Raw genomic sequence first — 27,119 nt, 5'->3', positions numbered from 1 at the left:
ACACTAAATGACTTTCGTTACATCTTAATGATCAAATCATGCAGAAATAAAAGAAGTGGAATTTCCATGTAAATCATTGTTTATATGATAAAGAAATTCCTTGTTGAATAAAAAAAAAATTCAGTATTTTTATTTATTATTGTTTTGCTCAGGAAATGACTAAAAATGACATCTGGGACATTCCTAAACCTTAATACTCACTAAGAATGTGAAGATTTACGAATACACATAATTACGCAAATTGTAAACACCCTCTTACCTCCTGGTTTCCAAAACCCCACCCCTTCCCCAAACTACCCTGTACACAGTACTTCTATCTTTAGTGAATGGGGAATGTAGTCCTCTATTGGAACAGCAGTAGCAAAAATAAACTCCCAATGTAACATTAACAATCAGAAAATATGCAAGATTTTCAACTTATGATCCAATTTATTATTTATTTATTGGACCAATGCATAAATTTCACATCACTGCAAATAGAACCAGGATTTATTTATTTTTGCTCATGGCTAACTGCACAATCCAAACATCTCAATTCAGTTGAGCTATGTTAGTGTTTGCTCTGTAGCTAGTTTCCTGTCGCCACGTTGTAATCATCTCATTAGTGTATTTTAATAAATTGGACTGTGACAGGTTCAAGGTCATTTGTGTCATATAAACTAAGCAACATGAATCCCCTTTTTACAGAAGGACTAAGAAAACCTGTGTTGTCAATAGAAACATGTAACCCTGCTATGGTGACACAGTGTATACAATCAAAATAACCCGTCTGAGAGGAGTTAACTATTTGAGTGCAGTGGTTCTATAAGGTGGTTCTATAAGGGCCTGTATGTGGGCTCACACTTCGGATCCTCACTCTCATAACTACATAAATGCACATGTTACTGAATAATTCATTGTAGTTAAGGAATAGTTCAGTGTTAAGGTCAATGTGCATCAAAATCGTAGCTCATTTTCCCTTTGTACTGTGATGCATTTCCAGGTGAAACATGGTATTAGGGAGGGTCTAGGTCTATTAAATGATGAATGCTTAAAGGGTGAGCATCCTACATTTATCTTGTACTTTATCCACATAGCATTTGTGTGGATTTATGTACCAAAAATTTAATTAATTTTTATCTGTTTTACAACTGCTCTTGACCTATTAGAAGTAAGCATGCCTTTTTGTTACTGTGTCTTTAAGACTGATATATGTAAATAGTTTCTGTTCTGATTTGTATTCTATGTTTTCACAATGACCTAAGAATAAAGTAGGTCATACCAGTGACTTCAACTAAAAGCTTTGTATGAAATCATGAGCTAAATGAGAAAATGTCTGATAACTGAAAAGACACAGTGGACTTACCATGTGCTTTTCTTCATAAATCTTCAGAAAATAGGTAAAAGGAAGTCAAGTGATGTCATCAGTGTGATTTTTATTTTAAAATAAGAGATTTTATGTTACGCAGTAACACCAGTGACACGACTCCTGGGGCAACAGCTTTCATTATATATTTTATAATATTTATTTGGCATTTGTTTTCTTTATGTCATTTAATTTATATATTTCATAGTCATGTATAGATTACTGTAGTTAAAAGTGCAGAAAAAATGTTTTTTTCTTCAGAATATGGCCTCACCCTTTACATATGACTGTGAGGACAAGCACTTCTGTGGTGCTTTGAATTCTGTATAATTGATTTATAAAACAATATTGCTAAATGGATGGCTGAAGAAGGTGGAATTGTTAAAATAACGTATTGCTTTATTTTAAAATATAAATAAATTGTAACCCTAACAAGTGTAATATATCTGTAAACACTAGGGACACAGAATGGACGTTTCTGTAGAATGACCCAAATGCGTTGTTTTTCTGCGACATCATAAAAACCGTAGTTTTCATATATCGTCTTTATGGACTGGGGAGTGAGTGGTAAGTTTTGAAACAAATCGATTCTTAGTTGCATCGCGATGCGGACGTGAATGATTCTGAATCGATTCACAAATGTCAAAAATCGATTTTCTAAATGTTTAATTTATACCGTAATGTTGACGCAACGTAAAATGCGGAAGTTGGAAGTGGGTAAGTGCAGCGCCCGGACAGTCTGTGGCGGCACACAACAAAAACACTACTGGATGAGTGAGAAATCCGACCGGCTCCCTCTGCGTTAAAGCCAGGTTAGATCAGGAGTCACAACACAAATGATAAGAAGAGCCATTTAGACCTTTCAACAAAAATCAAACCAGCTTGGGAGCCACAACATTTAATGTCCAGTATGTCTCAGTATGTGATGATGTCCTAGTTTAGGCTAAACAATATAAATGAAAATGCAGATTTACTCTGCTCTGCTTTAAGCTTCGCCTACAGCCGCTTTCCTCCCATCTCCGCCAGAAAACTTTTCCTCAGAAGTTGATCAGTTAAATATCTCTCAACGTTCGACTGTTTTATGAGGCTGAAGTCGCTTCTTATTCTCCAGCTTCATGTTCGAATTTACCCGTTCTAAAATGCGGCAACATTTAAGGTGAAACCACCATTTAAGGTGGAATGGGAGAATTCGAAAGAGAAGCGACTTCATCTTCGCCACTTTTTAGTGTGTGACAGTCTCTCGTTGCAGATTTAACGTACCAGGAAACCAACTGCGCTGCTTATAAATGTGAATAAAGTATCGCTGCTATGTGACCTGCAGTCTGCACACCGGTTCTCAGTCGTTGCGAAACAGGGCTTTCGCGCTGTTTCACACGACCCGTATCAAAGATACTGACACAGTGATCCCCTCCCGTCTCTACAATGAGATCAAAACCGAAGTTATAAAATCACTAAAGAAAATGGGTAGAATAGCTGTAACGTGTGGACATCCATTACTACTGGATCTTATTTCATCGTAACTGTGCATTTTATCGCAGATGAGTGGCAGCAGCGTCTCGTGCTCCAAACAAGAGCACTGAATGAGAGCCTTCTAGTTCACTTGCCACATCACTTCCATTTGATTTATTAAAAAGATATTGGAAGTAAATTCATTATGGATCATTACAAATACTTTGCTTTAAAAGTACCAAGTCACTTTAAATAACAACACAGAGTCACTTAGTCACTTTAAAATGTATATTGTCTCTATATTTTGTGTATATTTAATATATTTCAGTTGGTTTTTCTTGTATTTTTATTTTTACTTATTTACTTTCTGTAGAGTGATTAGCTGAGCCTCACCACAAGCATTTCAATGCATAAACGTCCTAACATGTTGTATAAGTGACAAATAAACTTGAAACTTGAACTCAAAACTTGAGCTCACACAGTGAGAAATATAAATGCTATATAGAAAAAAAAGATGCATAGAGATGCATCGATAATCGTTTTATAATCGCATCGCAGCCCTCTGAATCGTAATCGAATCGAATCGTGAGGTGCCTAGAGATTCCCACCCCTATTATATACTATATCAAACTTTCTTTCAGAGTACAGGACTGCGAGTGCTGAATGTTCTGAGTTGAAATAGATGGCTTCTATGATGAGCTCACACTGTCCCACAGCAGTATCTCTACAGAGCCTTTGGGTTTGAAGAAGCAGCCCTCGCCCTCCCTCTGGGCAAACTGCATCTGCACTATAAATGCCCCGGCCAAAATTGCTCCTCTCCTGGGCACGACACAGGAATGTCCAAGCTGTGTCCGTGCACCTCCCAGCATTGTCAACTTCAAACACTCAGCAGTGCACGAACCGGCACGGCGTCTTCTAATTACACCCCCCGATACCCTATCCAGGAGTAACTGAAGCTCCAAAGAGATACCATCACGCAGTGGCATAAACATGGACAAATTATAGAGTTCCGTTCCAGCGCAGAGCAGGAAATCATTATTGCCTTTGAGCTAATGCCCAGCACTATTCCCAACTCTGTGTTTCGTGTACAAACAGCAAATTAAGACGGAGGCCTGTGGATTCTTTCTCCACTGAACAGATGTTGCTATCGTGGTCAAGCCACATGGCAAATGTCTGCAAGGCTGGCCAAAAGGAAAATCAAAAAACATATTTTGAGAGAAAATTAATATCATACCACTACAGAGCAGTTTTTCAAACCTAAAGGGCAGTGTATGTATCCTCTGACATTTCAGATAATGGAAACTGTATATTTATATAGTTTGTCCCATTTTGCCTCAGAAACAGCCTGGAAAGGCGTTTCACTAGATGGTGGAACTCTGACCTGCATTAGTGAGGTCAGATACTGATGTTGGATGATTATTTCTGGAACACAAATTCCAACTCATCACAAAGTTATTGGATGGAGCTCCATCAATCCAGAGAATGCAGTTCCACTGCTTCACAGCCCAATGCTGGGGGGCTTTATATCCTTCTACTTGATGCTTGGCTTTGGGCATGGTGACCTTAGGCTTGAGGGTGGCTGTTCCAGAGTGACCCATTTTATTGGTAACACTTATTGCTATCAAGATTATACAAACTGCATGTGCGCCATTCAGCAGTGGGTGCACTTTAAATCCTTAAACTCCCAGGCTTCTTTCATACTAAGACTTATTATTTAGTAACTACAGGGACCTCAGTGCAAACTAGTTGAGCTATTGTTAGGTTATAGAAGTGTGTAAAGAAACTTTGGGATCGCCAGCAGGCCTTGGACTGTTTAGGGGCTGAAGTTGCCGAATTAAAAGGGGCATCTACACTGTTAGAAATAAAGGTTCTGTGTGGGCACATTTTTCATTCATCAAGATACAAACAATGTAATTGTACCCTCAAAGGTACAACAGTGGTTTTAAAGTCCAAATGTGTACCTAAAATAGTTTTTTCTCAGGTGAAAAGTACATATTTGTATCTTTTAATAACCTAATGATTTAAAACAGAACAATAAAATAAAAAGCCTGGAGATTAGATACTACTAATTTCAGTGGGTTATGGTACAGTTGTTCCCTGACTAAAGGTACTGAGATGTACTCTTGAGGATACCACCCCAGTCACAAAGGGGTACTGCCCCAGTGACAGTTTCACACCTTTATTTCTGAGATGGTAATATACACCGATCAGGCATAACATTGTGACCACCTCCTTGTTTCTACGCTCATTGTCCATTTTATCAGCTCCACTTACTATATAGGTGCACTTTGTAGTTCTACAATTACAGACTGTAGTCCATCTGTTTCTCTGCATACTTTGTTAGCCCCCTTTTACCCTGTTCTTCAGCAGTCAGGACCCCCATGGACCCTCACAGAGCAGGTACTGTTTGGGTGGTGGATCATTCTCAGCACTGCAGTAACACTGATGTGGTGGTGGTGGTGTGTTAGTTTGTGTTGTGCTGGTCTGAGTGGATCAGACACAGCAGTGCTGCTGGAGTTAGAGTCTACTTGTTTAGATAACTACTTGTTTTGTTGATTTGTTGAACACATATTCTAAAGGGAACAAACTTCAGTACGTCATTTGTTTGCAAATTTAGTGCAAGTTTTATTTATTTGCTGAATTTAACGTATTGGGGAAAAAAGTAAAACATAAAGTATAAAATGTTCTTTTGGTCAGGCCACATTTTAAGTTTTATTTATTTCCAACATGTTCAATTTGGTAAATTGGCAAATTAAAGTCAGTAAGTTACACAATGTCAGGATATATTTTTAAATAGATTAGATATAAAATAATCTAAAGCTCCACTCTCCACTCAGATCTGGAAAAATCCACGGGCACTGCTGTCCATCCTTCCACTGTGAGAAGACACCTCAACACTATGAGTCTGAAAGGATGTGTAGCTGCCAAGAAGCTCTTACTGAGAAAAGGTAATACACAAAAAAAGAAGAAGTTTTGCAAGTCAAGCAAACTGTTTTCAGAGCAATGAACTGACCACCCCAGAGTCCAGGCCTCAACATCACTGAATGTGTTCAAGATTACCTGAACTGTGAGCAAAAAATGCAACCAAATTTTAAGACTGAACTTTCGAGGTGTGGAAAAATATCCCTGCAGATTTCTTTGACAAACTGAAAGCGAGTCCAGAAGGTTTCACACAGCTGCGCACCCCCTATAATTCAACTAATTTAAGGTACAAGTAGCTGTAATTTTTTTACAAGAATGTTATTTATTGAAAATCTCTTTCAGTTTAGGACTAGGCTTAATTTGTGTCTGGAAAGAGTAGCCTACAAAAGTCAGGATGATCATTAATTATAATTCGCCAAATGTGTTGAGCACATGACTTGATAAGCCAAATGAATAAAAAACGTAATTTATGACACCAGGTGTTTCATTCTCCTTGTTAAGAAACGCACATGGTGCCAGCATTTAAAATATTCAATACAAGAGACCAGATGGGTCTCTGAACAGGTCCAGTTATGAGCCAGTGTGCACCATTTTACTGGGAAGAAAAGAAAATGGCTCTAATAATTGTTTCTAATTAGAACCTGAACAAATGTCCCGAATATTCTATACAACACAACAAAGGGTTAACATCAAACCAAACTACAGACACAGAGATGAAGTCATCAAGTGATTAAGACACTTTAAAGCAGTGTTGCAAAATCTGAGTCATCGAGTCCCTCCAGTCACAGTGTAAACAAAAAGCAGAAAGGAGTACAAAGGTAGTGCAGCAAGTTCCGGACAAGCTAAGGACAATTCCGGCTTTAACTGAATACCAATGACTTCTAAGCTCTAGGAGAAGAAAGGAGCTTTGAGTTGACTGGTTGAAGAGAGAATATTAATGACACTGCAGTGATGTCTCCTTTAGTTAACTTTAACTTGGAGTACTGCCACAGTGGCTGCACAAAGCGTACCCGATCACTAATTCAGAATCCACAGTACTGAGCAGAACAGGAAATTGCTACAGTTGATGATGGAAACCATGTGACAGACACATCATTTGGAGGTTGAGCAAGCTCTACGGGTCATTGTTTCCTACAGTTTTGGTCCTGTTTTTCCTAGAACATGTGATACAGATGCCACCTAGTGCACAGATGAAGACAAGCAGGGCTACAGTAATGTTTTTACCCATTTCATTCATCACATTCACCCAATCCTGAACATGTTCTAGTTCTGCATTACAGCTAGCTAGAATGTAACTTTCCGTGTTTAGGATAAATATATTTACAAGCAGCAGATTAGCATGCTGGGGTGACGACACGACAACTCATCAAACCAGCTCACCGAGTGAAGTCCATATCTGCAGTATGTGTGTTAGGCATGCAGCACTAGAAGAACTGGTGCAATATCATTTGAATGAATCATGCTCAAAAGCTCTCAACTGTAGGCTCTATCTTCATAACACATAGCTTTACATTCACTGTTTACAGGGCGGTACACTCTGTGAACTTTCAGGGGTCACAATGTCTACAACACAAATATAGCCATTTTAATATTAGTACCATCCAAAACCTACGTGTGCCTTCTGAGTTTTTATATGTAATGTTGATGATGGTAAAATAGTGTTAAATCTGAAAAATTAAGTTTTATTTGGGGATTATTTTGCCTTAGAACCCCCTGCATGTACCTCTCCACCATGAATGGAACAGATTTTAGGCCAAATCCTTCTTAAAACTATTGTAAAATAAAGTCGCAGGCATCAGACAACATATTCATACCCATCTTACGCAATAACTTTGTGGGGGGAGTTTCAGAGGTGGATGTCTGGTTCCTCTCACCACTAATGTGAACTATTGTGATGTGGTAAGTTTCTCTAGAGCAGAGCATTTCACATCTAACTACTCTGAATGACTTTGTTTACATCCTAAGCCCTTAACATGCCAGGTTTATTTCACACAAATGCTTATTATTCAGTAACTACAGGGACTCTAATGCAAACTATTGGAGCTATTCTTAGGTTATAGAAATGTGTCATAAAACTTGTTACGAGGTTAACCATTCAATTAAGCAGAATTTTGAAAGAACATGTTGTATGTTCGGTTTTGTTCTTCAGCATTTAACTAATTGTAGCACACTTGATTTGCTTTTTTGACCTGCTTCCACTTTTTATAGCCTTTCTTCATTCTGATAAGCAAACCTGTGTACACAGTGGAGCATAAGATAAGCCCACACAGCCTATTTCAGAGGCCTATCAGGTGCTACAACGTGGCCTCATTTCCATGGGAAGCAGTGTTAGTACTTGAAAAGGAATTCCACCAATTTTTCAAAATTTCAGCGTAATTCACTTGTTGGGAGGTAAACAAAGTTATGTGTAGTGTTTTAAAGAAAAAGTTAAAAAGTTAAGTTATTTCTAGAGAAACTTAGCAGCCTGAATTTCTTTACAATGTTAGTGACAAGAACCAAACATCTTCAACACAACACAAAAAACCAGTATATTATACTTTACTCCACTGAGTGACACAAAGGTCAGGATGGATAAAGATATCAATATATTGCCAAGTATTTTATTGGATGTCACCACAAGAGAATAGCGTGCTGTTCACAGATTTTTAACAATGTGCACAGCAAAATCAAAGTCACCAGTGCATATAAATGAAGTATGAGGACAGCAGAGTTAATAATTAAGTACATAGCTGCTTTGGACACAGTGTTGCCAATAAAGCCATATAACAAGCTGTACTATTTGTAAGTAGCAAGTATGCTGAGGAATGAATAGCTAAATATTACAATGCATTCAAAAGCACAAATGCCATGCACCAACTCAGCAGATAAGATTTGCACATTGCAGACATACTGCCCTATTACAATGGCCTGAGCTGCATTGCAAACAACGCCCTACTTGTACCTCTCCGCCCTGCATCCATTTTAAAAATACAATTTAGGCCAAGCGTACTTTGTAAAAACATTATAAAACAGTGCCTCGGGCATTGGGCATGCAGTTCATGAGTCTGGTTCCTGTCATCACCAATACTAACAACTCTGACTCAGTGAGTTTCTCTAGGCTCTTTGCAGACGGTTTCTATTTAGTACTAAAAAGCACTTTTTAGTACTAAATAGCGGTGCTATATAGAACCGTTTTTTAAAAAGATTCTACAAAGAAACATATACAAGACGGTTCTCCATCATAGAACCATTTCAGTACTCAAATAGTTATTTAATTTGTAAAAGTTTATATATAACCATTGCATTTGCTAAAGAACCCTTGAATAAACCTTTTTATGGGTGTAGAATGGCGCATTTTACATCAAACCACTCTGAATGACTTTGTTTACATCTTAAAGATTGAATTATGCAGAAATTTTGAAACATGGGTGGAATCGCCCTTCGAAAAAACTACTGAGAATTGTTTCCTACCTGTTTTCTGACAAGCCCCGCCTCTGTACGCTAGGCTGACCATTCAGAGAGCAGGACACCGGAAAGTACTGCCCAATCAGCGCAGGAGGCGTGGCCTGTAGGAATTCGGGCGGGAATAAAAAACAAAACAACGCTCCTCCTGCTGCCACCTTCGGATAGAGAGTGAAGCTGGTCTTATCTCGATGTAGGTGGAATCTGAGCTCATTGAACAATCTAACATTTAACCTACAGCATCTTTACAACCTCAGCACGACCACACAGACGCCCATGTTGGCGGAAATGACCGAGTCGTTTAACTTTCTCAGAATTTGGCAAATGTTTGGAAGAAAATAAAAACCCTCATTTTGGCTGTTTCATGTACTAACAGCGACCGTGAAAGGTGTGGGATCTTTCCTCATCCTAATATGTGGTTTCTCAGACAGGTAAGTGTTTGTGTGGGTGCAGCAGGCGGTGGTTTGGTATTATGTAATGAAATATGATTGCTACTGAGCCAGCAGGGACATTTTATTTCAGACTAATGTTGTTATGTTCCTGCTGATGAACCTAGATGCATTTTATGACAAGAAAATGTGTGATATAATACTCAATATTATAACAGAGAACAACAAACATGGCTGCCCCAGAATAGTTGATGGTAGAATCGTTGTTATGTGTTATAGTATAGCCACAGTTTCATAGTAGTAAAAGCACAGTGAATTTCCTTGAGGTGTATCAGGTAAATCAGTGAAAATAATGTGTTGTGACCTTATTACCTCTATTCAGGGCATTGCAGCATAACTTCTACATCACTCATTGTCAGTTCCTCTGGACATGTACTAGACATGTTCTGATATTTGATAATGAGGTATTCCTCAATATTTAACACAGACAGTATTGAAATACACTTTAAAAGATATCATTACTGCATTTTAGTCAGAAAAGTTGGAGTTTCACAGAGCTGTCACACTGTGATCTAATGCTCTTTCTGATGTTTCTACAGCTGTTTTAGTGTGTTGTTGGTCTCAGCCTTCTCGGGTCAAGGTTAAGGCTGCAGTGACGTCCTTTTGTACTCCTAGGAAAAGACTGGTGCCTATTAAAGGGGAAGAAGTTCCACTGATTGTTCGAAATCTCTGCGTAATTACATTAAGATGTGAACAAAGGAATTCAGAGTGGTTTGATGGGAAATGATGTGAAATAGAGGAACATGCCAAGTCAGAATTGTTCACAGAAGGGGCAGTAAAAACCAGATGTCTGAAGAGTTTAATGCCTCTTGTTTCGCAAAATTGTTATGAATATACCGCCTGGGGATTAGAACATTATTTTACGTTTAAGTTTGGAGAAGATTTTGGCATAAAACATTTTAAAAAAATCCATTCATGGTGGTGAAGTACATGCAGGACATTGTCAGGCTAAAGGTTACATATTTTTCTGCTTAGTGTTTACCACAATTTTATCATGTAGCTTCACATGTTTTATTTTAAAGATGGAAATCACAAAATGCTACAATCCCTAACACATTATTGCTATTAATAATGACACTCAGGGGCTGCCTAATGGCACAACTGTCTTACACATTCACCCTATCGTCAAAGGATCGCAAGTTCAGCCCCCTTTCTGCCATCTCCCAGCATGATGCTAGCCAGTGTGGGTGATATAGGCTTATTTAACTAACAGGTGGAACAAGTGAATATATAATAGTATAAGTGGGGGGACACTCTAGCAAAAATTCAAACAAAATAAAAAAATTGACACTTTGAAGACTAAATGATGCTTTATTTAATACAGATTGTGTTCTTCTGAATATAATGTTGTCATAATATTGTAAATCATGATAAAATGTGACATATGCTCTGTCAACCTCATTCATTTGCATATTTAGTGTAGTTCTACTTAAGCAAGGTCTTCAAACATATTAGTCCACACCAGAGCGAGTATGAAATGGTAGATCTCATGAATGTGGGTGTGCAGCTTTGTCAGTTTTTCCAGGCAAATGCAGATTTTCGTGTGAACACTTAAGAGAACTCTGTGCACATTTCCGTCACTGCATACCTACATCAAACTCTCTGGAATGAGGAAGTAGCCTATAGTTAAGCCTTGACTGGAGGACAAGATTTTAAAGATTAAATGATTACACACATACACCTTCACCCTCTCAGTGAAGCTGAGAGTTGACTAACTGACCAGCGTATTACATATTATTACAGATTACTTATGCTGTCTGCCCTATGATGGGCTGGCAACCTGTCAAGGGTGTAACCTGCCTTCTGCCCAATGACAGCTGGGATAGGCTCCAGCACTCCCCCACGACCCAGATGGATAAGCAGTTTAGATGATGTGTGTGTGTGTGTGTGGGTGTGTGTGTACTTATGCTGTTCCATTGCTGATGGGTAATGTATTTCATTTTGAAACCATGTTATTCTACAACACAATATGCATTTTGTTTCTATGCAGTTCTTTGAGGCACAATGACGATAAGGCACCAGTGAGAAGGGGTTGAACTGCTTGGCCTGTGGCTCCGAACTTTCAGTTTGCTGGACTCCATGGACACTTTTTTCTGACTGAGACAAGGAGACACAGGACAGTAGCCATGCTGCAGCAGATTCTAAATGACATGTACATCGAGCCGGAGCTGCTGGCAGAGCTCAACGAGGAGCAGAAGCAGGTGCTGTTCTTTAAAATGAGAGAAGAGCAGGTCCGGAGATGGAAAGAGAGTGAGGCACAACTTGAGAAAGAGGATGCTGGAAGAGTGAAACCTAAAAAAGGTACAGTTTTGTAGTAATTTCACTTGACTGCTTAACCCCTTAAGTGACCAGGACCTCAGAATAATTCAATTTACATTGTTATAATAATAAACCCTAGGATGTTATAAGCTTGGGAATTTAAAGGGTTAAACCTACCTTCAAGGCAAAAATACCTCCCTGGAGTTTTTTGCTAAATAGTGTTAGTCCCTAAGCCTTTTAAGCTTAGGGGAACACTGACTATTCTTGCCATCCTGTGACACAGAATGTCCTCCACCATCCCAAATTATAAAGAACATGATCACAGATTTACTGTTACAATTCAAAACCTACCTGTAGTGTAATATAGTGTATACGATTGTGGAAAACTCAGTGTAACGCTATCAATATTGATAGAGGTTGAGAGAGTACAATAAGAGTGTTTATGTTTCTGAAGCTACTTCCAGTGAGTCACAGTTAGAGCAAATAAAGGCTACATAGCTGCTACTGTGCTCCTGTTTTATAAAGAAGGCTTGGTTTTACCTGGAGGTTATAGCAACATGGTAATCAGCTTTAGCATGTCCTAGTATGTTTTATTTTCAGAAGTCCTGACTTTGTAGGAAAACCAGAGGAAAATAGGCCTAACCTGACCAAAGTGCTTTTTGCAGAAGCTACATGTTTCATTTTTAAGACTGTAAGGTCAAAACCATTACTGAGGTTAGGTTTAGGGTCTTATAAATTATTATTATATTATTATTACATATACATGCTGTAAAGGGAGAGTGGGGCACATTTTTTTTGCTAGTTAAAAAAAAAACAGTTTTCAGAGGATTTGAGCAAGTGGGGTTCATTGTAGAGGTGGGTGATATGGCAAAAATATAATATCACGAAACTTCAAAAGGATAGACTCCAGCACCCCCCACGATCCAAGAGGATAATTTGTTTAGATGAATGAAAACTGTCATATTGCTCAGCCCCAGTTAATTGTACAAAGTCTGGTAAATCTGTGCAAACACATTATGATAATTGCAATTAGTAAAAAGAAGCTGTGTCACACACAAGTTTATTTAAGACCCCAAAGCAGAACAGCAAATATCAGTATGATACAATAGAAATATATTTAGTTTAGATAACATCTATACTACATTTGAATCTGTGCATAAACACTTAACACTTATAAACCAAAAACTGAACTGTTTTGAACAGTTGAACTTCGGGTGGCTTAACTGAAACACTGTGCTAAAACTAACCCTGCCGTGTGGAGGATGTATGTGCTTCAAAATGGTGCTACATTACAGGCTCCAAAAGTGAGGCTTAAATAATATAAGTATGAATGCTGTGACTTCTAAACACAATTCGGTTGGCGAAAAACACATCTCTCTGTGTTTGTGGCCCCTCAGTATCCAAGAAGACGGTGTCGTGGCTGAAGAGTTCGGACAGTGATGTGTGGGTGTGGGTGATGGGGGAGCACCCTGATGATAAACCCTACGACCAGATCTGTGATGAGATCATGGCGGAGAGAGCAGCCCTGCAGGCACAGAAGGAAGCAGAAGAGCTCAGGTGTGTTTGTGTGCTTTTCTCTCCAAATTCCACATCTTAGTGGTTCTCTGGATCTGAAAAGCTGGTATATTTGGGTGATTTATTCATTCAAAAATATGTTGGCCCATCTCAGAAACAGTATCTCATTTTGTACATGGTATCTTTGCTGGTGATCCTTTTAAGCTTTGGAAATAGCATATATACAAAGTGTGGTTTACTATTGTCCATGCTAATGGTATGAGGACATTAATGATGCAATTCACCTAGATTCAGATTGATTTTAGATGTGGACAAATGTATTAAGATATTCATTGTTCACTGAAGACAGGATAACCATCATTCACTGGAATGTATTAATCTACTAATTGTGTTTTTAAAGAAGTTAATTCTTTTTCCATTTATAGTACGACTGTGTAGGCTACTCCTTAAAAACCAATATAACCAGTGCATTGCACACTCCCAGAAGTTACAGTGGCACACTCTGTTATCTTATCAGGACTGTATCAGTGTATTCTTAAAAGACACCCCTCAACCAGTACGGCCAGCAAAAGCTGGAACTTAGCTTTGCAGAGCTCAGCTGTAAAGGTCTCGGTTAATCACTAATTGTACTTGCAGGTTTTTCTGCTCTTTAGTTAAATATTCCCCAGCCTAATCTCAGGCTATTGACACAGGGCACTCCCTGTGGAGTGCACATTTACTGTAGCTGCAGCTTTCCACTGTAGGTTTGCCAGGCTTATTTGTCTGGAGCTGGAAAATGCCATTAACTCAGAGCTGTTGCTGTTGGCTATGATCATTGTTTCATAATAGCACTTTGAAATCGTTCCATTACAACACTAAATTCATGAGTAGCTGTTTTTGTATTACTCATTGTACTTCAGCTGAAGAGAACTGAAAGAAATTGTATTTACTTCAGACAGAGAACTAGAGGTCACTTATACTCTACAGAAATAACAGCAAAAAAAGGAGTGGCTGAAAATGTGCCTTATGTAAAATGATAATATTTGGCCGTGGGCCATGGGTGCAGCAAACTCAAAATAATAATTTCATGCTCGAAGTGGCAAAAAGACAAAAAATCCTTCCACATCCACAAAGCATGTGCAAAATAAATCCCAGAACAAAGAAATTCCCGGGCACACCGTCTTAAGAAAAGTATAAAAAGATTTTATTGAAACATGGCATCATGTATAAAAATATGCCAACACGTTGCAGCCTTCTCAGGCCTTTTTCAGGACACAAAACAGTGGCATGTCAAGTGCTCTGGGATATTTTTTGCATGTCCTTTGTGGATGCAGATGGATGTTTTGTTTTTTGCCACTCCCATCATGTTTCCATTTTCAGTTTATTAGAACTTAATAAAAGTTCAATATTTGATACAAAAGATGTGCTTAATGGTGTCCTGATATAACACTGTACTCACAAGGTAATACATTAGCTCCACGCTAACACTGTGATTTAAATGTGTTTTTATTCTATAAATTAAGCTCCAGCTTTTTTTTCCAAATTTTATTTATTTATTTATTTATTTATTTAAACTTCCTTGGGCCTTAGCATTGAATATAGCATGCCAGACTGGCAGTTCAGTAAAAATTGCAGCAATATGAAAACTGGATTCTTTCAAATTGTGAATTTGATTTAAAAACAGTTAATCATTCAGGTGTACACTCTAGCCACAACTTAACATGCTAGTCATGGTACAATGGTAGGATCCAATTCGATATGCCGTGAAGCAGTTCAGTACAATATGCTATTTTGCACTGTTACATCCCTAAGACGTAGTGATGCACAGTGAAATCATAATCTTATTGGTATTGACAGATATTTGCGATATTGACAGATATTTGCTTTAAAAAAAATGGCATCGGACAGGCCGATAATTAATCATATATTCATTTTAGTCCAGAAGAGCTGGGATACTGCCCCGTAATATCTGCATTTTATTCATTTTACTGGATTTGTGACTCTAATAAATGTTATATTTCTTGTTCCAATTTGTACATTTTATAAATGTTAATGTATCAGCATCAGCAAATATGTATGAAAAATATCGAGTATCGGCATTGGCCCAGAATTCCCATATCGATGCATGCCTACTAAGAATACGTCTGCATTCCTGTCTTTTGCACTGATAATAAAAGGTGTGCAAGCCTGAGGTCTTGGAATTTATTTTATGTTCAGTGTGCTAAGACAGGTGACGTCTACAGTTTTGTAATGGGGATGACATTAACCAACCATATCATTACAGACATTACAACAGTGACATTTCCTACTTCCAGCTAAATATAGATAATCTACAGAATATCTGTAGCTGCATACCTAAACCTGATGTCTTTTGTACCCTGTAGAACTAAAAAAGAGGCTGAACTGGAGAAGCGTTTCTCTGGCTTGTATTTGGAGCAGGAGGAGGCAGCCAGGAAGGAGGAGGCCCGAAAGGCAGCTGCCCTGGAGCAGAGCAGGCAGGAGGAGCTCAAGGTATTCTGATATAAATGACCTTAGTACAGAACTCGAATCCACCCAGAACTAACGCCCTCACACATTCAGGTGGTTTCCCCTGGTCACCTGTTCCACCGGTCACTCCAGACTGAAGCTGCTTGGTGACTATCTATTGTAAAGAGAATAGCAGTAAAACAGAAAGTATATTTGAAGTGGATATACTAAGTACTACTGTGGTGACTTGAAGTTTGGACGAAGTTTACGAAACATTGACAAAAATCACACTCAACCTAATGAGAAATTGCAGCACGTAACTCATTACATACATTTAGAGTGTGTTATTCATTTTCTTTTGCCCTTGTCTTGTAATGTGTGTCCAGTCTTGCAACAGTTCCTACAAAAATAATACATCTTGTCACACTCTGGCCTCGATTCACACAAGGACACCATTTCCCAGAACTCCTTGGGAGATCATGTGACCGAACTTCCTCGTTCAACCAATCATCGCTCTAAGTCTCCTGAATGCTGATACTCTACACCTGTGTTCTGTCATATGACCCGTTTAGTTTATAAGCCCGGGCTTTAGCTTGGCCAAATTGTGAGGTATTGTTTCTCCTGCAGAATTACTGGCCGTTCCTACTGTGTTTTTGGTTGCCCTTTTGGTTTACTGGACTCTTTTCTGGATTTCTCATTGTTGTCTTTTGTTTTTGCTGTATTTTTTATGATTGCTCTGTTTTGCCTTTTTGCTCATTTGGATTTGACCCATGTCTGTACCACAACTACGATTCTTGCCAATCCCTTTTGTGTTAAAGTCTCATCTCTTGGATTTTACCGCGAGCATCAGACTGGGTCTGTCAAGTTACACATCTGTAGGCAGAACATGGACAAATCTATTGGAACAACCTATCAAAAAGGTCCAGAGCTACCAACAGTACTGTGCAAAATTCAGAAACCACTCTTTTATTTATTTAACTTGAAGTCAGAATGGCCATTATGTACAAGTTATTCATTCATCAGGAAAAAGCTTTCAGGAGACTTGCTTTAAGTAATTTAAAGAAATCTGCAGGGATATTTTACCACACCTCCAAAGTTCAGTCTTAGAAGTTGGTTGCATTTTCTGTTTCTCACCATTCAAGTAATCCCAAACACATTCAGTGATGTTGAGGTCTGGACTCTGGGGTGGTAAGTCTATTGTTCCTAGAACACCAGCGGCTTCTTTGTTCTATTAGCAAGTTTTTGTCTGTTTCCTTTTCTCAGTAAGAGCTTCTTGACAGCTACACATCCTTTCAGACTCATGTTTTCAGTTAATCATGTAGAGAGCACCAGCAGCGTCCTTGTTTGATTTGCAATTTTGATTTTCTTCCTTTGTGTCTGTTTATTTTCTTGGTGACAGCTAAACATCCTAGTGTTGAGTTGTCTTCTTGCAGTGGAGGGATGGACAGAAACATCTGTGGGTTTTTTCAGATCTGAAGCAAGAGTGGAGCTCAATTTTCTCCAAGATGAAAGCTTTAACTGCTGTTTATATGATGGAGAGAGTTTTGTGGGGCTACCAGGTCTTGCATGGTTGTTAGGAGTTCCATTTTTCATTTATATCTTTTAATCATTGTTGAACTCCAGTTTTTTCACTTATTTTCATTTGACTTTTCCCTTCCTTATGTAAATGGATTGTCAAATATCTTATTTCCCCAGAAAAGTCTCCTTTAGCTGTTTCAGATGCACATAAGAAAGAAATTTGCAGTGTAAAAAAATTTTTTTGGTAGTTGTTTGTGTGAAGGGCAACTTAGTGTCAGTGACTCCTCCTTGGAAGGACACAACTGTAAGTGTTTGGTTTTAAGATTGGAAGAATGGAAGAGTTAAAATGGCTGATAGATTTAATATTATACTTCAGACCTTTTGTGTGATTTTCTGCATTGTTTCTCCCTGACATTGAAAAATTAGTAAGTTGTACTTAATTGCCATTTTGACTGGAAACTAATTAATTTGATTTGAATAATATTGAATAATTTTATACAGTACTGTACTTTGGGCAGCTACATTAGGTCATCCAGAGGTCATTCTCTAATGTACAGAACACAACTAGTACAAATACTGGAAATAACATTGATATGTTAACTAGTACTGGTATGAGCTAAATTTGAATGATCTACAGATCCAGTGCCGCCCAGACTTTCATCCCACTTATATTTCCAAACAACACTGAAAGTGAGAGGTCTTATTTTTTCTAAACACTTGGATCATATCCTTATAGAAGCGAGAAGAGGAGGAGAGGAGGAAGGCTGAGGAGGAGGTGAGGAGGCTGAAGGAGAAGAGGGAGCAGCAGATTTACATGGATCTGAAAAAGGTGTCCCACCAAGACAAGGAGGAGAAGGCCTGGCAGGATTCATGTAAGAGAGTAAATCTGTGACCTCCCAGTGATTTCAGTTCAATTGCCTTTCTTTAAGAAAAGAGTCTCATGAAAATCTCAAATTTGACAGTGATTTGATTCATTTGCTATGGTTCAGAAGTGCATTAATTAGTGCATATGTAATAACGATGCTGTGAAAAAAGTGCTTGTCCCTCACACGATTTCTTCTATTTCTGCTATGTTGCCATATTTAAATGTTTCAGATCATCCAATTAAGTTTAATATAAGGTAAAGACAACACAAGTAAACACAATATGCAGCTTTCAAATGATCATTCCATTCATTGACGATAAAGATTTACCCATGTGAAAAAGTTTGAAATTGCACACCCTAAACCTAATAACTGGATGTGCCACCCTTGACAGGCAACTGCAATCCAATGTTTTCAATAACTTGCGAAGAGTCTTTTACGTCTTCTTTTGAGAACTGTTTTAATGCGGCTACATTAGAGGGTTTTTGAGCATAAACTTCCCGTTTAAGGTCTTTCCACAGCATCTCAAGGGGATTCAAGTTAGGTTGTTGACTTGGCCATTTTGTTTCTTTTGAACCATTCAGAGGTCGACTTGCTTGTGTGCTTATGATCGTCGTCCTGCTGCATAACCCAACTGCGCTTGAGCTTTAGGTCACAAAATGACGGGCGGACATTCTCCCTCAGGATTCTCTGAAAGAGAGCAGAATTCATGGTCCCATCAGTTTTGACAAGTCATCCAAGTCCTGCAGAAGCAAAGCAGCCCCAGACCATCACACTACCACCACCATGTTGGACTGTTTGTATGATGTTCTTATGGTGAAATGCAGTGTTAGCTTTACACTAAATATAACAGGACCCATGTCTTTTGAAAAGTTCCACCTTTGACAGTCAGTCTGCAGAATATTATCCTAAAAGTCTTGGGGGTCATCTGCATGTTTTTGGCAAATGTGAGACGAGCCTTTGTGTTCTTTTTGGTCAGCAGTGATTTGCGCCTTGCAGCTCTCCCATGGATGCTGTTTTTGCCATGTGTCTTTCTTACTGTGGAATCGTGTAAATTGCCTTAACTGAGGCAAGTCAGCCCTGCAGTTCTTAAGGTGTTCATCTGGGTTCTTTTGTGACCTCCTGGATAAGCCATAGATGCGCTCTTAGTGAAATTTTGGAAGGCCAGCCACTCCTGAGAAGGTTCAGCACTGTTCAAAGTTTCCTCCATTTGTGGATAATGACTCTCACTGTGGTTCGCTGGAGTCCCAGAGCATTAGCAATTGCTCTGTAACCCTTTCCAGACTGGTAGATTTAAATTTTTGAATCTCTTTAGTACGTGGCATCATGTGCTGCTTTCTGAGACATTCTACCTGCTTTACAATGCCAGACAGGTTCTATTTAGGTAATGGTTAACCGGTCTGGCAGTAATCATGCCTGGGTGTGGCTAGAGAAACTGAACCCAGTAGTCAATTGAATTTGGTTAACTGGTTGGTTTAGTAGCTAAGGGGGCAGTTACTTTTTCACATAGGGCCGGGCAGGGCTGAACAGCTTTTTTTGTTCAGTAAATAAAACTATCATTTAAAAATAGCATTTTGTGTTTACATGGGCTTTGTCTAATATTAAAGTAGTCTGATGATCTGAAACATTCAAGAGTGACAAATATGCAAAAATAGAAGAGAACGAGAAGGGGGCAAATACTTTTACTCACAGCACAGTAAATATTACTAGAATTTATTGTAATCTGTAATAAAATTTTAAATCAATAGGTTGAATTATGCAGCATCAATACATACTTAAGCAGACATCCATAGAATGACATGCACCCTGTATTTGCCCTACGAGTGACCAAAATAGCTGGAGATGTGTGAATGTGTTTTGTCAAAGGGAAATGTTTTAATTTATGGCACTGTAGTAATTTGACAGTCTTGACACTTGGCTCATAGTCAGTTCCTAGAAAGCCCCTTTCAAAACATAATGCTTCCTATTATCAAATATTTGTGTTAATAAACTCTCACAGTTCACAGGAATAACCTGATTTTAATATTGAAGTGAAAATAGCATTCCATACGTTTTTATTCAAGGGCGTGTTTCTGTGTGTTTCAGTGCGGAGATCCAAAGCAGCTGACCAGCGCAGGCGTTCTCTGGCCAAACAGACGAGAGAGGACCACCGCAGGCGTTCAGTAAAAGCACTGGAGAGAGGAAAAGTGGCAGCCATGATGAAGTCCTTTGCACTAGAGGAATCTGGCCCACCTCCCAAACCCAAACCCAGGAACCTCACCCTTACCAGTGAACCCATTAACCAGTCAGTTCATATTATTACCTGTTTAAACCTTATATCTCCAAAATGGTAACTTTATGGGTTTTTCCTGATGGTCCATTGGTTGGTCCATTGATTATGGTGTTTTTTTTAACATTATGCCAAACAATGTAAAACAACAAGAGCTGAATATCCTTAATATTCTAATTATTTTAAATGAATAATTAATTGTTTACATGTGACAGCATATGATTAATTGCCTGTCACAAGTAAACATAAAATCTGTCCTCAAACATGGTTAGCTGTGCTACATTTATTCCTCTTGTGCGCTGGGTGGTAGGCAACATGCATTTTCAGTGAACATGTTGCTGCTTTCTTATTAAAACCATTTGTCTCCATTTTTTTTATTATGCCATTTGAGCACAGCATTAAGAGTTTTTTGCCTTCTGCTGTAAAGTTACCGTTTTGGCAATGCCATTTTTGGGCTGCAACTATATGAGACAAATAGTGAAAATATTTGGTGAAAAAATTTGTATACACATTGTATACACAGTTCAGGCCCAATTTATTACCATTTGGTCCACATTTTTCTTCATTTGTAATTTGTGCTGATGTGAACAAAGCTTCCCATGAGAGCTCAGCCAGTAACAGTGCAATAGTTACATCAACACCTCCAGTGAGAGCAAAACTTGTTTTGTGAGCAGACCTAAAGTCTAAAACTCACAGGACATGTAATACATCCTGTATCTTCTAGATGATCTCTAGATTTGGACTGCTCAGAAACTTCACCCTCTATTGCTCCCTGAGGTTGTAACATGATTGATGGACCATTGCTGATGTCACAGGAATTTCCAGCATGTCAAAAGCAGTCAGACAAAACAACAGACAGTAGTAAGCCTACCTGATTCTATTCCGCTTCACCCCTTGACCCACTTTTCTCCTGTGATTGTGATTCACAGGAGGCCAGATATGCGCCGCTCGCTGTCGTCCTCTAGCCGGGAAGAAATCATCCGCTGGTTCAGAGAGCAGCAGTTGTCTCTCAGAGTTTGTTTCCAGCAGGACCAGAGTCGCATCGCACCCTGGTTTCATGGTGAGTTCACAGTGTGAACCATCTGTGACCTTTAAGTCATTTTACACCCTTCCCCAGAGGTGTTTTATATCTGTCTGATCTAGTAAGATTTACGGCTGTCACGATCCTGAAATTTTAGCTGACAATTAATTGTCATGTCAATAACTGTGATCACTGATTTAATTGTCTTTTTTATTTATTGTTTGCAACTATTACCCCTTGTGTGGTGTTGATGTTTTTGTTACTCAGTGGTCTGGTGGATCCACTGCATTATTGGTTTTTAAATCAATACAGCCATAACAATTTATGTAAAAATACCAGATTTTCTAATTATCAAGTGGCCAGTGTAGGGGTCTCCTTTAGCAGCTGTAGCCAGTCAACAGCCTGTCCATGTTGTGCACCCTCACACACACACATACACACACACACACATATACAAACACATACACACAGACACAGACACACACACTGACAGCAGGCCATGTAGGAGGAGAACAGAGTGAAGGGACACAGCGCCTCCACACTTTTATTCCCCGTAGGTTCACCCCAACACCACGTGTAATATAAATGTGTGGGGGTGAACAGTGTGAAGTCACTGAAAATGTGTTATTTTATGTTCTTCACAGAAAATGAGCAAAGACCAAGAAATCTGACGTTGAAATAATCATAAATTGCATCATTTTTTCTTTTGATAAACATTGAAAATGGGTCCCACAGACCTGAACACCACACAAGGGTTAAAATACAAGCCAAAAGTGGCCAAATTCCCTGATGGCCTAACCACCTTATTTGCTAGCTAGATTTACTTAGTAGCTAACACTGGTTGTACAGTCAAATCAATACTGCATGCACACTCATGCAAATGTTCACAGTTTCACAGAATCATGTGTGGAGTTCTTCACGAGAGTGAAAATAATGCTGTATTATATGCTTTATTATATTATTCAGCACTGCCGTCTAAATTTTAGAGCACCAAGCGGGAATTTCACAAAGCAAGATTTCTTAGTTAGCCTTAGAATTTAGGCCAAAAGCACAAGCCGTTAGAATAGGTGAAGAGCAGTAATAGTCCGATTGGAAAATCCTTAACTTTTGGCTGAAGTTATCCAGCTCGTTGAGAAATCCTGCTTTGTGAAAGTTTTTTTGTTTCAATGAATGGATTTACTGTTTTCTTTTATTTACATTTAATTCCAACCCAGTGCACCAAATTCACATTGTTTGTTGCTGCATAATAATCAATAATAATCTGGAAAATGGTTGCTGTCAGTTTAAATAATGGCAATGATCTCAAATAATTGCAGTTTGTTGATTTTGTAATAATTGTCACAGGCCTAGTAGGAATTAGATTTTACCATGTTAGTAAAGAAAGAACCTCCCCCTCTGTGCTGCCTCCAGTGACTAATTCAGTGCTCATACTTTAACATACTTAAATACTTAATATGTAAACTTATTTAAATACATTGGATTTGTAATACTGGTAATATGGATTAGCATTATTTGTAATTTTTAGTGATATAGTTTTTATAATATTATTAACCATCCTAATGCAAACAAGTTATTGCATAGAGATCTTGACAAATGTCAGCCTTTGACTTTCATCTAATTGAAAAATCAGCTATGCCCTGTCTAGGGTGTAATGAGTTAAGATTCATTTTAATGTGGTGCAGTGGTCGCGATTTGATAGATTTTTAAAATATGGACTGGATAAAAATGTGCCTTATGGTTATTGTTTCCATGTCTTTGTTTCCAATGTTAATGTTTTCATATCCAATATGTTTCCAGTTTCAATTTATTAGAGAAAGAAGAATATTTTAAATGAATGCTGTGCTTTACAGTGTCCTGATCTAACGCGCTAGCCATTAGCTAACATGCCAGTCACTTACCGCTTGCTGCTGTGCTTTCACTAATCCTAAAACAAGCTCACTACAGTTAAGTGCATTAATTAGTGAATTACATGTAATTGTTCTACACAAACAATTGAAAAACAGATTATTAAACTGACTTGAGCACTTTCACTTTTTAACACAGGTATAATTTCTCGTGAGGAGGCGGAAGATTTGTTGAGTAAGGGCAGCGCTGGCAGTTTCTTGGTCCGTGTTAGTGAGAGGGTCTTTGGATATGTTCTCTCCTACCGAAGCCAAGAAGGATTCAAGCATTTCCTCATTGATACCACAGACAACTGCTACATGCTGCTAGGAGACCAGATCAAGTTCAGTTCACTGGGAGAGCTGGTGGAGTACCATCAGGTAATAAATCACCCACTGCTGCTGGGTTTTACTGCAACTACACAGGGTGAGATAAAGAGGCGCCAAGCTTGTTCTGTATGATTTGGATCTGCCATGAAAATGCTGAATGCCCATTCTCAAAAGGATACACCTCACAAGGATACACCTTCTGACAAAGTTAAGTAGATAAAATAAAGCAATAAGCCGTGCAAGACTGTGTTACAGTGATTTACCGTGTGTAGGGGCTGTTGTTAGCTTGAATGGCTTAGTGTTTTCATAAAATAACAAATATTGTATATATATGTGCATATATGTGTGTATGTATGTATACACACAAACAAACAACTGAAGGTTTGGACTGACTGGAGAGAAACAGTAAAATAGAAGCTGTTTCAAGTATTTTTCTGTATTCCACCACTAGGAGGAGCCTTTAACTTCATCTGGAGGAGAGCAGCTGCTGCATGCATGTGGACAGAAAGCTGGCACTCTGGACTATGCTGACCTCTTCCTCTGAGCCCCAGCCACTGCTTAGCGAGACGATGTGCACCCTGGCCACCCTGGCTTGTCAGGGCTTTCTGCGCAAATGGATTCCCTGATGTTTATTAAACTCTGAAGGACTGTAGATTGAACAAACCTACAGTATGTTTTTGTCATGCTGCCTTTGCAGATGCTATAATTAGCATCTTGATTCACACAATCCCCACAATCTGAGTAACTCTACATGACAAAAACATTGCTTTCAATTCTACTGCAGCCTTGACAGATTTCGAAAGTCACTTTATAATAACGGACCGGATTGTGAAGGTCTTACTTTTATAAATGCAGTATTGCGTTGGCCTTAAGGTGACCTATTACACAGTAATTTAATTTTTTTGAACAGTTCAGTTTCAAAAAGCAGTAGTACTGACATGTTTTCCCTTTCTTTTACCGTTAGCCAACTGGAGACACCTGAGTTAATGGATTATTATATGCTATCATAATCATAAAACCGTAGTGGACAGGATTCACCATAGGCTTATTTTCTCTAAATAGCATCTGTTCGGTCCAAAGCTAATGAATTATGCAAACACTAATGAATGCTCTTATGTCAGTATTGCACTGTATAAAGGCAAAGCATAATGCACTTTCTGGGGAAAAATACTGTCCCATCAATAACTGTTTACAGCAAACACGTGATCCTAACATGGGAGTACAAACTGAAAGAATGGTTTGAGTATTTAGTACTTTCTAAAAGGAGTTTTAACTGAGTTTATATGAATTAACTATAACAGAAACGAAACACCCCTCAGTGGCATTACTTCAGCCCAGTCTTCCGCCAAGTTCTAGAAGAAAATCCATATCTATGTATACATACATGAATAAATATATATATCCATACACACACAGGGTTCAAAGAATTATTGGAGCACAGCAGCAGACTGCTCAACTGGCAAACATTTCAGAAGGAACAGTAACTAAAGTGACATCTGCATTTTCATCTGTGGGAGGGACTTTTGTAAATACGGCTAGAAATTGTAGTGGAAAGCACACATTCAGTGACCACAATGCTCGTGGATTCGTGTACTAGTGATATTTAAGGAAAAACAGAAGAGAAACTGTTCCTCAGGTGACTGAGAAAGTCAATGCAGGATGTGATCAGACGGTTAGCATGAACAGTCCGTCCGCAACTCCATAGAGAGGGATGTTACAGTAGGTTTGCAGTGTACAAACCTCTCAGTGCAAAGACACATTTGAGAGTTCAGTGGGGCAAGAATCATCAACACTGGTCTACAGAGCTGTGGAAAAAAGTGATATGGCCAGATGGATCATCCCTTACCTTACGAGTGCATGACTGGCATACACCAAGAAAACAGTACAGGCCTGAATGCTGGACCCCTACAGTGAGGGGGGGTCTGGTGACTTAAGCTGTGAGGGGCATTTTGCATGCCTTCCTTAGAGGGAAGGGTCACTGCAAATCAGTGCAGTTATTCTAACTAATGTACTTTATTCTATGATGACATTTCTATCCTGATGTCTCTTCCAGCATGACAGTGCCATCCATAAGGAAAAGAGCGGTCACTGAATTGAAGAGTATAAAACACAAATCATGTAAATCATATTCTGAATCCTTCAGTTATCAGATCCCAACTCAGCTGATCATCTATAGGACATTAAATTTACAGCCATGACATTTGGCTAGTGGTTATTTGGAAACACAGCTGAAAACTGACACAAATAACTGCTATAAATTCGAACATTTATTAAAAGTACATACAGGGGCATAAGATGCTCGCCAAACAAAAATCTATGTACAACTTGTAAAGCGATTCAAGCTTTAAATTCCATGTCAGATTCACATGATGTGCAAATTTAAGCTTCGCAAACGAATACACTGATGGCTTTCTTACGCTTTATTAAGTACAAATCAAAGCGATTAGAAGAGATAAGCATAAGCAATTCCAAAGTACATCAAGAGAACAGCGAGATCAGCATACACAATGCTAAAGAATCACAGTTCTTACGGTCTGTTCATCGTACCCGTTTCTAGAGACACGGCACAGTCCCTTTATTCATCCCTTTAATATATTAAGATCAATTCTAACATGAAAACACTATCACACTACCATCCACAACTCCACAGAGCTTTGAGGACTGCTTGTTAATACAATTACATAAGTTACATTATACTATACATTGTTGAATCAATTTGACAGGGAGTCCAAAGTTTGATGCTTTACAATTTGTAGTCACACACAGCTTGTGATTCTATGTCACATTTCTCAGTCAGAAAGCCCTGTAAAACTATACATAGCACACTGTGCACACAAGTTATCAAGTCTAACTATAAACAACTCTTCCGATTTTGGATATTTATAGGCATCTGATGATCAAATACGGTCAAATGCAACGGTTTAGACCCCCCTGGTCAAATTACAGTTCTTACTGATTTTCCAAATTAAAACAAGTAAACACATCCTCTATAGGGAACTAAAATATGGCATTTTTTTGCAAATTGTAGTGCACCATTTCTGTTTATTTGCTGAGTTCAACAAAGTGGAGAATAAAACGTGACGTTTGCACAGGTGACATTTTATGGATTTTCCCCCTCGATATATAAAATTCAGCAAATAAACAGTGATTGTGCATTAAAATATGATACAAGATGAAGATGTGTAATTAAATGTAACTCGACCAGGGGCACCTGAACTTATAACAGAATAACAGAAAAATTACAGTCAACGAAATTACATGTAGTTCATATCTTTGGGCATCCACCACAAAACAGTATATACTGTGTAACACAGTATTGTATGCTTGAATACTGTAACAAACAGTGGAGGAATACTAGTTGAATGTGCTTGGCATCAGATGCACCAGGAGCTGGATTTAAGCCACTCCATAAT

General features: G+C 38.5%; 1 protein-coding gene across 3 annotated transcripts; it reads left to right on the top strand.

Annotated features, from left to right (window-relative positions):
* Positions 1-9,291: 9,291 nt before the first annotated feature.
* Positions 9,292-27,115, top strand: sh2d4a (SH2 domain containing 4A). Of its 3 annotated transcripts, none has more exons than XM_036594497.1 (9): positions 9,292-9,350; positions 11,597-11,907; positions 13,263-13,422; positions 15,744-15,870; positions 18,080-18,215; positions 20,292-20,490; positions 21,405-21,535; positions 23,540-23,757; positions 24,158-27,115. In XM_036594497.1, exons 2-9 carry the CDS (start codon positions 11,733-11,735, stop codon positions 24,248-24,250), a joined length of 1,239 nt encoding a protein of 412 aa, XP_036450390.1. In that variant the 5' UTR covers positions 9,292-9,350; positions 11,597-11,732; the 3' UTR covers positions 24,251-27,115. The 3 variants fall into 3 exon arrangements, with proteins under 3 accessions (XP_036450390.1, XP_036450387.1, XP_036450389.1); XM_036594494.1 differs by having other exon boundaries at positions 9,303-9,588; XM_036594496.1 differs by having other exon boundaries at positions 9,303-9,588; positions 10,146-11,907.
* The last annotated feature ends 4 nt before the right edge of the window (positions 27,116-27,119 follow it).

This window comes from Colossoma macropomum, unplaced genomic scaffold (genome assembly GCF_904425465.1).
Source record: "Colossoma macropomum unplaced genomic scaffold, Colossoma_macropomum, whole genome shotgun sequence".
Classification (NCBI taxonomy): Eukaryota; Metazoa; Chordata; class Actinopteri; order Characiformes; family Serrasalmidae; genus Colossoma; species Colossoma macropomum.
The sequence above is the reverse complement of the archived record's forward strand: the minus strand, read 5'-3'. Positions and strand labels throughout refer to the sequence as shown.